This window comes from Hordeum vulgare, chromosome 1H, assembly GCF_904849725.1.
Source record: "Hordeum vulgare subsp. vulgare chromosome 1H, MorexV3_pseudomolecules_assembly, whole genome shotgun sequence".
Taxonomy (NCBI): Eukaryota; Viridiplantae; Streptophyta; class Magnoliopsida; order Poales; family Poaceae; genus Hordeum; species Hordeum vulgare.
Window position 1 is genome coordinate 488994070 of NC_058518.1, and position 12436 is coordinate 489006505.

At 44.5% G+C, this 12436-nt stretch overlaps 2 protein-coding genes across 9 annotated transcripts; one reads left to right on the top strand and one right to left on the bottom strand.

The window, feature by feature from the left end:
* The first annotated feature begins 274 nt into the window (after positions 1-274).
* Positions 275-5190, top strand: LOC123448557 (glycerophosphodiester phosphodiesterase GDPDL7-like). 7 transcript variants are annotated; one of them, XM_045125501.1, is made up of 12 exons: positions 275-359; positions 554-677; positions 773-1023; positions 1187-1309; positions 1610-1903; positions 2188-2315; positions 2410-2911; positions 3077-3142; positions 3234-3533; positions 3628-3767; positions 3898-4384; positions 4528-5190. In XM_045125501.1, exons 3-12 carry the CDS (start codon positions 900-902, stop codon positions 4800-4802), a joined length of 2439 nt encoding a protein of 812 aa, XP_044981436.1. In that variant the 5' UTR covers positions 275-359; positions 554-677; positions 773-899; the 3' UTR covers positions 4803-5190. The 7 variants fall into 7 exon arrangements, with proteins under 7 accessions (XP_044981436.1, XP_044981451.1, XP_044981459.1 ...); XM_045125516.1 differs by having other exon boundaries at positions 1190-1309; XM_045125524.1 differs by lacking the exon at positions 773-1023.
* Positions 5191-5643: 453 nt separating this feature from the next.
* On the bottom strand, positions 5644-12436 carry LOC123448543 (probable starch synthase 4, chloroplastic/amyloplastic). 2 transcript variants are annotated; one of them, XM_045125488.1, is made up of 16 exons: positions 12294-12436; positions 11936-12050; positions 11331-11406; positions 10300-11227; positions 10169-10220; positions 9322-9444; positions 9168-9243; positions 8904-9088; positions 8593-8784; positions 8434-8502; positions 7727-7936; positions 7257-7382; positions 6883-7032; positions 6581-6642; positions 6419-6494; positions 5644-6322 (listed from the first exon to the last, which is right to left on the bottom strand). In XM_045125488.1, exons 1-16 carry the CDS (start codon positions 12416-12418, stop codon positions 6152-6154), a joined length of 2736 nt encoding a protein of 911 aa, XP_044981423.1. In that variant the 5' UTR covers positions 12419-12436; the 3' UTR covers positions 5644-6151. The 2 variants fall into 2 exon arrangements, with proteins under 2 accessions (XP_044981423.1, XP_044981427.1); XM_045125492.1 differs by lacking the exons at positions 11936-12050; positions 12294-12436 and having other exon boundaries at positions 10300-11195; positions 11276-11349.

Below are 12436 nucleotides of genomic sequence, written 5' to 3' on the forward strand. Positions count from 1 at the left end.
AAAGTGAAGTGAGCGCGGTGCATCGATGCACGCTCCGCCGCTCACCAGCCGCCCGGCCTCGCCTCCGTCCCGTTTGCCGGCGGCCGGAATCCAATGGACACGTGCCGCCTCCTCCCTCCAGCACCCACCACCCCCACCAGCCACCCCTGCCGCTCCCGCCGGCGCGCGGCGGATAGCGAGGGCCGCCGTCTCCCGCGCCCCTCCTCTCGGCGCCTAGGGCAGGGCCCCGGAGCGCCGCCGCCTCCCCGTCCATCCATCACTTCCGTCGGAGAGAGTCCCATATCCTCGTCGCCATGCCTCCCCTCCGTCGTGCTCGACCCGTCTCCTGCGCACAGCATCCACAGTCCGATCCGTTCGTGGTGAGATTTCGCTGCTCTCTAATTTGGGGAAATGGGAGAGAGCATACAGATACAGGGGGTCAAAGCCTCAGATCCAATGCTGGCCTTTCATGTTCCCATGACCAATTATTTCAGTGAATTTTGCTGGATTCCTTAAATTAACCTCTGCATTGTGGAATTTCCATCTCATATATGTTGTGTCTCGTCCCATGCAGTTAACCTATCTGAATTCTGAAGATATGCATGTGGATTCAGCAAGGGAGCATCGAGAAGCCACCGAGCATGTCCAGGATATCTAATCTAAGATCCTTGGATGGAGTTCCTCCGACTCCAGCAATGGTATGGTATGAAAAGAAAGTAAAGTCCTCTCTCTGTTTTTCTCCATTTAGCATTTTTATTAAGGGGATGTTTTTCTGGCTGTTGAGGAGGAGAAGGGACTCGGCCATACAAGTGAGAGACGATCATCGTCTGGGAGGCCCCCTATTTTTAGAAGCCTTTCGCCTTGTCTTGTGCCTCCTCCTTTGCCTCCTCTCCACAGTCTGATTTAGAGACCTTGCATGCATGCCTTGCCTGCCTCCTATCCACAATTTATTTCCTCTAGTTTCGTGGGTCCTAGATCCCTTTCGCCCAAACCTGCTCCGTTGCGCTAGCGCATTTGAAGCCTGGATTTCCCCCACAAGGTCTGGTGAGATGTTGTCATCCTTTCCCTTATTTTTGCAACTGTTTGCTTGAGCCTCTGTGATTATTGTCTGAATTGATTCGTCAAGGGACACGGATTTATCTTGCATCTGTTGTGAACGAACGGTACTTACATATGTTGCATCTGTTGTGAAATTTGTGTGATGCAGCAGGGTGCTCGTCTCTAACCCTAATGGGAGCAAGATATCCTCTCGTTTTCTTGATCCTCTTACTTCTTCATGGAACCAAGGCTGCTCCGGACCCTCCAGTACCGGGATGGCTGACTCTGAGTGGTAAGCATCTAGCCCATTGGTGATTTATGATTTGGGATTTTTTTTTTGTTAAGCATGCGACAAAGGAAAAGGCGTGTATTTTGTATAGAAGAAGGTGAGCTAGAAAGTACTCCCTCCGTCCCAAAATTCTTGTCTTAGGTTTGTCTAGAAATGGATGTATCTAAATACTAAAACGTGACTAGATACATTCATATCTAGACAAATCTAAGACAAGAATTTTGGGACGGAGGGAGTATGTTCTTTCAGCCTGCATTATGGTTTGCCTGCCGTGCTGCTAATCTCTCTAGTACTCTCCTACAGGTCGTCGCCCTGTAGTCGTTGCTCGTGGGGGCTTCTCTGGATTATTACCTGAGTCAGGCCAGCTTGCATACAACTTTGCAATGCACAGTAGCGTGTGTGATGTGGTTCTGTTCTGCGACCTGCAACTCTCCAGCGACGGTGTGGGCTTCTGCCATAGCAGCTTGAGACTTGACAATTCGTCAGATATTGCTCAGTCGTTCCCTAACAGGGGCTCGACATATCAAGTGAATGGACAAGATGTTCAAGGATGGTTTTCTCTGGATTTCAAATCGAAGGAGCTGCATGATATCGTGTGTAAGCAGAAAAAATATACTCTTGGTTATCTTGAAAATCGTAGCCGTAAAACTGAAGTACTTTATCCGTGCTCAATGATGAAGTTAGCAGTTGCAGAAGTGGTAAATCATATATATTTTTCATATTGGACTAGATAAGGTTCAAATGGATCCTTGAAAGTTTTTTCGTAGGAATGGTTGATCCTTGGAAGTCATTTCTTATTTCGATTTAGGTTCTATTTTTTGTTCTTATTTTTTCCCTTGTTGCAAAGTATTGACTTGTCATGTGGTTTGATTATCCCTCAGTGTCTCAGAATATTTTGTCTCGCCCAAATACATTTGACAAAGAACAGCAACTGTTGTCGCTTGACAATGTGGTTCAAAGTGTCCTGGCTCAACAAGGCGAGGTTCATGCAATTTGGGTCAACATAGAGGTAGATGTGGTTTCACTAACATTCAAAGATTCGCCAAGGCTCTCTTTGTACTGCATCATGTTCTCTGTCTAATAGAAGTTCATATTTTCTTCAGTACAACTCATTTTTTATGGAGCATGGATTAAGTAGCGAAGGTTACATAGTGGGACTACCAAAAGAATTTCCTGTCACCCATGTCTCCTCACCAGAATTTGCATTCTTGAAAGGTCTCAGTGGAAAAGTCAGAAGCAATATTAAGTTGATTTTCCGGTTTCTCCGTGAAGACCTTGTTGAGCCTACGACGAAGAGAACATATGGAGAACTTCTGAAAGACCTAAAATCTATCAAGGCCTTTGCATCAGGGATTCTTGTCCCAAAGCAATTTATTTGGCCACAGAATAAGGATATGTACTTGGAGCCGTCTACCAGTTTGGTCAAAGATGCACATGCCCTAGGGCTGGAAGTGTACGCATCTGGATTTGCCAATGATGATCCCTGTATGAGCTACAACTACAGCTATGATCCCAGCGCGGAAATCTTGCAGTACATAGACAATTCAGAGTTCTCGGTTGACGGCGTTTTAACAGACAATCCGCCTACCGCATCTGCAGCCTTGGGTAAGAATGAAGAAACACGTGTGCCATGCTGGAAGAAGCTAAAACTGAATGGATGTTGATGAAAAACTAAATGTTACTTTATACATGATAGGAACTTACCCGTATGGTTTAGATCTTCGTTTTTTATTCCTTGACAAAATCTTCATGAGGATCCTTTAATTGCAGTGTGCATGGCACATACCAAGGGCAATCCATTTCTTTTTCCTCCTGTTAAAGCTGGACCTCCTCCAGGTAAGCTGGCAATCTTCTCCTGCTCCATGGTGTCGCTTGTTAACTTATCAACATCCTGCAACACGATATACCGACCCCTCCACTCAAGCAGGAGAAGGAGAAAACAGCACCAGGCCACTGATCATAACCCACAATGGTGCGAGTGGCGTCTTCTCAGACAGCACCGACCTTGCCTACCAACAAGCAGTGAAAGACGGCGCGGACATAATAGATTGCTGGGTCCGGATGTCGAAAGACGGAGTCGCCTTCTGCCTGGGCTCTACAGATCTCAACAGCAGCACGACAGCAGCTACAACTTTCTTGGGAAAAATGACCACTGTCAATGAGATACAGAACAAGTCTGGCATTTTCTCGTTTGATCTCTTATGGAGCGAGATCCAGACCTTAAAACGTGCGAAGCAAGACATACTCCTTATTTATTTCTGCCAAAGATTTGCATACACTAGCTAACATCGATGCCACATGTTTTTTGTTCACCGGAGCAGCCAACCTCATCGGTCCGTTCGCAGACGCACGTCTGGAGAGAAATCCTGCGGCGAAGAACGCTGGCAAATTTGTGACACTGCCTGAGTTCCTTGATTTTGCAAAAGCCAGCAACATCACTGGTATACTGATGGGCATAGAGGTAGACTGACAGCATATATATATAGCATCCTACTTTCGACATGATTCATTCATTTGTTTGCTCCTGTTACCTCTGTGGTTATTCTGTCCAACTGATCAAGAGAGGTCTTGTACGTACGTACCGAGTGCAGCATGCTACGTACCTTATAGCCAGAGGCCTTGACGTGGTGGACGCGGTCTCCAAAGCGCTTGTCAAGTCCGGGTACGACAAGGAGACCTGTAAGCAGCGCGTGCTCATACAGTCAGAGGACGCCCCGGTGCTTACGGCGTTCAAGTCGTTCCCCAAGTTCCAGCGGGTGCTGACGATTGAGTTCGACATCCGCGACGCCTCCAAGCCTTCGGTGGAGGAGATATTGCAGTTTGCGAATGCGGTGAAGCTCAGGCGCAGCTCTGCCGCGCGGGTCAACGGCTTCTTCCTGGAGGGGTTCACGGACTCCTTGGTCAACAGACTGCATGCCGGCGGCTTGCAGGTGTACGTCGGCGTCCTCAGGAATGAGTTCATGAACCTCGCGTTCGACTACTGGGCCGACCCCTTGGTGGAGGTTGCCACGGACACTTTGTCGGTGGGCGCCGACGGGCTCGTGACCGAGTTCCCTGCCACTGCAGCAGCATTCTTCAGTAAGTAGTAGTAGTAGTATCTGCTTTGCTTGATAGACACCATGGACGCTTGGTTAAATCTTCTTCTTCTTCTTCTTCTTCTTCCTGACCCACAATGAACTTCTTATACAGTCTGACTGATTTCTTTGGCGGATGGATTTCAGGGAGCCCATGCAGCACCGGCCAGGTGTACATGGGCTACACGATCAGCCCCGCCGAGCCCGGCGGCTTGCTCATGCTGGCTGTCAATGGCTCGGTCCCTCCAGCACCCCCTCCGGCGCCGGTGCTCGAGCCCCAAGACATCCTGCAACAGCAGCTGCCGGTGTGCCCCAACGAGCCCATGTTCCGGACCTTCCGCTGCCGCCTGGCGCCCAAGGAGAAGGAGAAGGCGACGGGGAAACCTGAGTACAACATCAATCTGGCTAGCCTAGATGGCTAGGTTTCTTGTGGTGGAACCAGCCTGCTTGACATGGGTACTCGTATATTTCTAAATTTATTTTAGGATTTTCGGTGCTATTCGTTTAGTGGTATGGCATGCCCCTCGACTACGAGGTGCCTTTGAGGACTTGCTCGATCTCAAGATCTGCCGGCCCAGTCTGTCGTGCGTGTATAGGGGTAGGGTTTGTGTGTGTGTGTTTATAGGGGTGTGTGTATGCGCGTGTTATGAGCGTCTGCTGCACGGTGTTTCGAAAGAAGAAATCTGGCCGCCGACGGGTGAAGAAATGCCAAGACATCATCTTGTTGCAAATACCCCACAGCCCACATTGTGTACCGAGTGTTTGGACAAGTTTATGTTTTTAAAGTGAGCAGCTTTTCTGTTTTTTAAAGTGAGCAGCTTTTCTGTTATGATGATGATGCAAGGTAGGCGTATAGACAGAAAACACAAACAAATACTTACAAAGTAAGCCGGTTTATGAGGGAAACCAGGCCGAGAATCCAAGAAGAAGAAAAGAACAACACTGGCCTAACCTATCTAACCACCACCAACAACATGAGGGGAAGTGGCGAGCAAAATCTTTCGAAACCGCCTCCAAAGAGGAAGAGAGCGTCAGCGGATGATTTCATCATCATCGCCCCCATCAAAGACCAACCTTCCGCCCAAAGCTACACACAACAAACAGACACCGCGACATCCTCAGCTCCGAGCGGACATGACCCGACGGAGAAGAATCACTCTTCAACAATGCCTAGAAAATGAGGAAGCCACCCTCGAGCATCATCATCGACTTCGTTGAAAGACTAACCTTTCGCTAGAGCCTTCAGAGGAAAAAATATATATCTTTCAAAGAAAAGAAAGTCTATGTATTGAACTGCAAAAACGTCTTACATTATGTACAGAGGTACTAGTACTTTCTAACATGACAGATGCTTAGGGTTCAGGTCTCTGAATTTCTTGCTCCTTTCATCTCACGGACCATAAGATTTCTGCATAATAATACGACTCTGCAGTCTGCACCGCACATATACAGTTCAATTACAACCCCTCGACAAAATATACATCCTACAATTTACACCAATTTATGCCAACAACAGTGCACGTACTACGATCTTAACAGTTCATGGTAGCCACCCCATTTTTCGCCCCTGTTCTGTCTTCAATAAAACAGCGCATATAACAGCCGCACTGGTACCTGAAATGTGCGTCAACAGCATTGAGCTTCTTCCTATATAATTCCGTTTTCATGATCCCTTGATGATTTCATCTTGCGCAGTTTGTGTTGGAAGGGCAGGGCCAGGGGGAGGAGAGCATGGAGGCGTCAGGGAACCAACCACCATGTGTGTGTTCACTCATGCTGCTGCCCTCGCTCGAGCCACTGCCTTTTGGTAGATGTCTTCGTACTGCGAAGCCGAAGTGTCCCAGCTGAAGTCGATCGTCATGTCTTTCTGCACAAGCTGCTTCCAGACCTCGGGCTTCCTCGTGTAGCAGTTGAACGCCCTTTCCATCGCGCTGCTTAGACCCTGGTAAAATGAACATCCGGATGAGTTGTATGTTCCCACCAGAAATTAGCGACTATGATTTTCCCTTCCCAGGCTGTGCGCTGAAACAGGACCCACCTGCTCGTCGGCCTTGACAAATGTAAAGCCGTTCCGGACCTCCACGGGTATTGTTTCGTCGTCGAAGTCAAAGACACTGAAACAACAAAGCATGTCACTATACTTGTTTGATTGGATGCGACAACTATACTTGGAAGAACAGTTGGTTGGTTCACTATTTACCTATCATTCAATCCACCAGTTTTTCGAACAATTGGCACAGAGCCATATCTCATGGCTATCATCTGTGCAGCATTGCGTATCACAAGGTTACACATCAAATATCAAATAGAAGCAGAAGAGGCAGACTTGCACTTGTTTAATTACTTCTAGAGAAGTGCCAAATGATCACGACAACTGAAGCATATATTTCAGCAAGTGATACAGATTATGTATCATACTAAACAAGGTCAGCTTACTAGATTTGTACCTAGTATAAACTAGGTGATATGCATTTATCATCAAAGTATGGAAAGAAGGCACACCTGAGTGAGGCCACATGGCTCAAATATAGAGGGAACAATGAACATGTCAGATGCAGCATATATGCAATGAGACAACGCATCATCGTACTTCAAAATCAGCCGGATATTGTTGTTGTCCTGAAAATGATCTGCAATACCTTCAAACTCCCTCTGTGAAACAAAACAAAAGGCAAATATGTTTACTGTACCAGATATAGGCAAAGAGGTGCTTTATAGAAAATACAGACAAAAATACACTATTTCAGACTCATGTTCCTTTGGTGATAAATAAACTATTCATGAGGTAGTGAAGTATGGTTTTTCTTCTGTTACTTTGGAGATTCATGTCTGATCAAAATATCTGCACAGATATATATACTATGACATAAACGCACTTGAATTTCTGGTACTGGACTTGAACCCAGAAGGACAAACTGTCCTCCTAATTCAGCTGTTTTGTATATTGCATGCCTGATAAGATGTACACCCTTCTGAGCAACTAGCCTTGTAATGCAACCAACCTGCTTGTGACAAATTCAGTTATTTAGTTAACATTCAATATCAAGTTTCCAAGACAAATGAAAGGAGGTGAATACACACAGGAGGGGATCATAAAATGATATTAGCTAACTGAAGAAAACAATCAAAAAACGGAACTGCTGTAATTCACTTCAGACTACTTGGGCCATGCCACGATCAAATATAATAACAAACAATAGAACCTGATAGCTGACAGACTACTCCACGAATAAAATTGACGAGAATAAAGAGATGGAAAATGTTCAAATTCAAGCACAGGGTGAACCTTTATATATCCAGTTTATCAGTAATTGAGACTTGAGCTTAACAGTATTGACAATCGTACCAGTGGTTGTGAAGGATATGCAGAAGCCAGGTTGAGCTGCTCTCTGAGGGCTGCTTTGTTGGCTGCCTTTCCCTGAAGGTCCTTAGCATTATACTGGACCTTGAGATACCTATCTGTGGAAGGGTTCCATGTATCTGTGTCGATTCCATTAAGTATCCCAAGAAATTTCCTGGAATGTACTTTAAGTGTATCTTGGAGTCCACGCCCGCCCTGGGAACCATAAGAGTATTATCAGCACGCAAAAGAAATGGAAACACTTCACTTGCAAACTGAAACTATTAAAGTGAAATTGCAGTTCAGAAGCCGATTAAGACACGTTAAACTAATGGTAACTAGAAACACTAGGACCATTTGAGCCCTATATGGATATGCATGTCAATATATCTTGATTTAGGGTATTCTCAAGTATTCAAGCTTTTTGTAGCATCTCTTTCCAGTCCATGTAGAAACATGAATATGTCTGGCACTACTGATCAAACAAAGGTAACAGCAATATGCGTGTTTGTTTCCTACAGCTTGTGCAATTTCTTGCTATCCTCTTCCAGAAATGGTTGCCTCCAAAATTAGCCATTTTGAGCAACATGCTTAGAAATTATCTATTTTTGCAGATGAATCTTATAAGTTGAAGGCTACTAGTGAGACTGTGAAGGATGATTAAAAAGTAGCCAAAAAAGGCTACATCGCATAAAAATCGTAAGAAATATTACCTGTGAGAGAACCTCTAGTGCATATGTTGGCGAGACAGTTGTCACGATGTTTGAATACACAACTGCACCCTGAATAATATAACCACACCAGCATAATTGATACCATAGCTATGAGTTTGAGTTCCAAAATATATTGCTACAGTTTGACATAATTGATACCTTAACAGCATTTATTCTTCCATGTGAATTATCCCGCATCCTGTCTGGTCTGTCTAGGTGCTCAACATCAAGGCCACACCACGCTAAATCACGAGCTGGAGCAGTTCCTTGATATTCAAAATTATGACAGGTGAAGCAAATTCTAGCTGAGTTGAAGCCTAGATTTGCATATACATCCCAATAAAGAGGTGCCTAGAGTTTAAATGTAAAAGGGTAAATTAGTACGTCCAATCGACCTTGTAAATTAACCAAGAAAATAGATCAATGTTCAGTAGGCAATGAGTCAATGCTGCGATAGAATTGACGCTTACAACAAATGCAGTTTGCCAGTCATGGCAGTGGATTATATCAACTTTCTTCCCAGATTGGTAAAGTAATTCTAGTGCCGCACGGCTGAAGTACGTAAAACGTTTAAAGTCATCATGCTCTCCATAATACTGAGCCCTTGAAAAGAACATCGCTGGATGCTGTGGCTCAATAAAGTAGACGGGTAGGCCTGCATATGCTAATTTAATTAGGTAGGTCAATGCAGATTTAAATTTTATACAGTGATACAACTGAGAATTATTTGTAACCTTCAACGGTCCCGGTCCAGATTTTGTTATCGAACATATTTCCTTCAAAGTAGGACTGCACAGGAACATCTAAAACCTGCACAATCACATGATAGTGATCTTACAATAACAAAAGACCCTACCGAAAACATCGATAAGCAGCATTGCGACATACCTTTAGATTGCTAACTTGGTCAACCTGCATGCAGTCGTATTTGGGAAGAATAATCTCTACTAGATGCCCTTTTTTCTGAAGTGCCTTCCCAAGACCAGATATCACATCTGCCAGGCCACCAACCTAAACGAGCATGCATATAGGAAATGTAACAGATGACTAATAGGATTCAAATTAATCAGAATGGACAGAAATCAGATTCCAAAAGAATTAGTCATTGCATCAGCGTCAGTAGTTCAATAAATTTCTCAAGAAACGAATTAAAATATAAAGCAGTTGTTGGAGATTGATCTACAACTTGTATGCACATAATTGACAGACAAATATCTGCAGCTTTTAGACAATTTTTTGCAGAGTGTAACTTTGTTGAATCATGAAAGTCGATATTTCACCACCAATGGACAACCAAAGCTTTATTTACTATTCATGGCTGCACAATCAAAATTTATAGACTAAAAAAGGGCATCCATGCAGTTTTTTAAACAGTAAAAAGGTACATCCATTCACAAAAAAAGAATGAGAGGACACATTCAACATTGCCACTTTTACCTCGGTTTGAATTTGTCTGTGGATCATCATAGCCTGAGCACAACTGAGCAGAACCATGTATTTTAAAATAGTGCTTTGTTGTTTACTTGCAAGATATATGGATAGGCTTGCGTTTATGTGAAACACTGGAAATTTTAATACTTTGTTAATTTACAGAATATTAGTGCTTAAAAACAATGTTCTCTTTAAGCGTCCCTAAATAGTAGTTATACTAGGCAAGTAGGCAGTGACTTATCCAAATATCAAATAGAAGATTTCAAATGCACGTATGAAAGGCTGTATTAATACTAAAACTCACCTTTGCAACAGGAGCCATCTCTGCTGCTATGTGAGCAATGTGCAAACCAGAACTGCATTAATCAATAAAGATTATAGACCGACTAATTTCTATGAACATGTTTTCTCATTTTAGCAAAGGAGAAAGTGTACCTGGTTCCTGGTAATGCCATCTTAAGAAAATTGTCCATAACTTCCCTGTTTTCAGTACCTCTGTATGACAAGTACGCTTCCCGAAGACGGCTGTCCCTTTTCCGAACCATTTCTCGTAGCAAACTTGCGTCATTATAAGATATTTTCTTCTCCAGTAACCATCCATCAATTAAAAGGGAAATTTTGCTCCACAATTCCGAAGGCATGTTTCCTGTAAAATTCTCCAGTGATCTTTTCTCACTTTCCTCTATTAGTTTGCTAAGAGTATCATGAAATTCCACTATTGAGTGCTCATACAGTTTAATTTGAGAATGCATTTCACGGTTACATGCTTGGAAGCGTTCTTCTACCAATTTGACCTTTTGCTGCAAAAGATCAACAAGAGAAGAAGAAAACTTTGAAATATTTGCTGCTTGCAGTGATGCCACTAATTTGTCAAGCTTATCCTGCAGATCATGATTGTTGTCCAATATCACAGCAGCACGCTCTACTTGGTTTGCTGTGGTCTCAAGCAAGTCTTCCAATTTTTCTACTTTCTCCCACCAGGCATCCCTAGGACCAAGTTTCATCATATCTGCTTGTGCAGCTATAAATCTGGACTCCAGCTCCCTAAGGGAAGCATCTAAAAGAGCACGCTCTTTCTCCAATTTGAATATACCCTCCTCTGTCTTGGCAACCTCTATAAGCTTTGATTTAAAGAATTCGATGTCCTCCTTCAGTAGAATGTTCTCTTCCTTTAGAACATCAAACTCCAATGCTAGTGGAGACTCACTGAAATTCCCTTCACTTGAAAGCTTATGTTGTGCATCTGTTTCTGACAACCTCGTCTCTAAAATGCTTATCTTTCTCTGCAAGGCTTCCTTTTCTTTAAGAATTTTATCAGCACGTTCCATTGCCTGAAGACGAGCTTGATTCAAAAGGAGTATATCTAAAAAGAATCGGTTTACAACTCAGTGTTTGTTATGCGCATACTTACAACTCTATGCATTTTAGGAAACTGTATGGATATTCAAAAAGAAGGAATCCCCTACTCTTCTCGGTGTTCTGTATCATTTCTACCAAATCTTCCAGCTGAAGGTTCGATATGCCATCTCCATCGCTGTATTTCTGTGGGGAAAACCACAAAACGTAGAAAGCCTTAAAAGTAACAACAGTAACTAATATGAGCAAATTATACAAGTGATGATATTTCGGAGTAGAACTGATCGAATGCTAACTTTGCTTAACCGTTGTACGTTTCTCAATTTTAATAGGGCTTGGCTGCCATTTGGTTTAAAATATATACTATATGCCAATGTCAACTTCGTACCTTTGTATAACAATAACTGCACACTCTGTTCACTATTATAAGATGTTCGGACTTTTTTTCTAAATCGGATGCATGTAGACACGCTTTAGTGTGTCTGTTCACGCATGTGTCCACTCACTCCCAGTGGCAGCCAAGCCCCAGATTTGCTTTCCGGAAAAGAAGAGGAACCAACATCGATCGCGGCGTTACTCCGCGTGCGACAAACAGACCCCAGATTTGCTTTCCGGAAAAGAAGAGGAACCAACATCCATCACCGCGTTACTCCGCGTGCTACAAACAGATTTGGAAACATGTAAACCGATGAAACACATGCTGCACATGACATACCCTCTGCCGTTCTTTTTCGGCGGAAACCGCTGCCTCGTCGCTCCGCACATTAGCTGCGGTGTTAAGGTGGTCGGCGCCGGCTGTACTCCTCTGAGGACGCTGCTGCGCGGCCGCCCTGGAACAAGCCAACAACAAAAGTCAGATTCGGGCTCCTTGACGTATTCGTAGAGTCCAGGCGTGCATGAGGAATGGCGGCGGCATGTACACGACGAATCCGATCATGACCGAAGACACGGCAGTATCAGCTAGCTAGCCTGTGCCAGCGCACTACACTACACAATTTGGGCGTTCAGGAGTGTTGGTGTTATGCTAGTTGTAACCCCCTACGTTTCGGGCATTTTGAGTGGTGCGTGCGTACCTGAGGGTGAGGGTGCGGTGGCGCGCGCGGCAGGGGAGGGAGAGGCGGCGGCCGTCGAGCGGGGAAGGGGCGGGGCATCGGGGGGGCAGGAGGGCCGTCGTCGCCTCCGCCGCGGAGCACGCCATGGGGAACGGGGCGAGCGG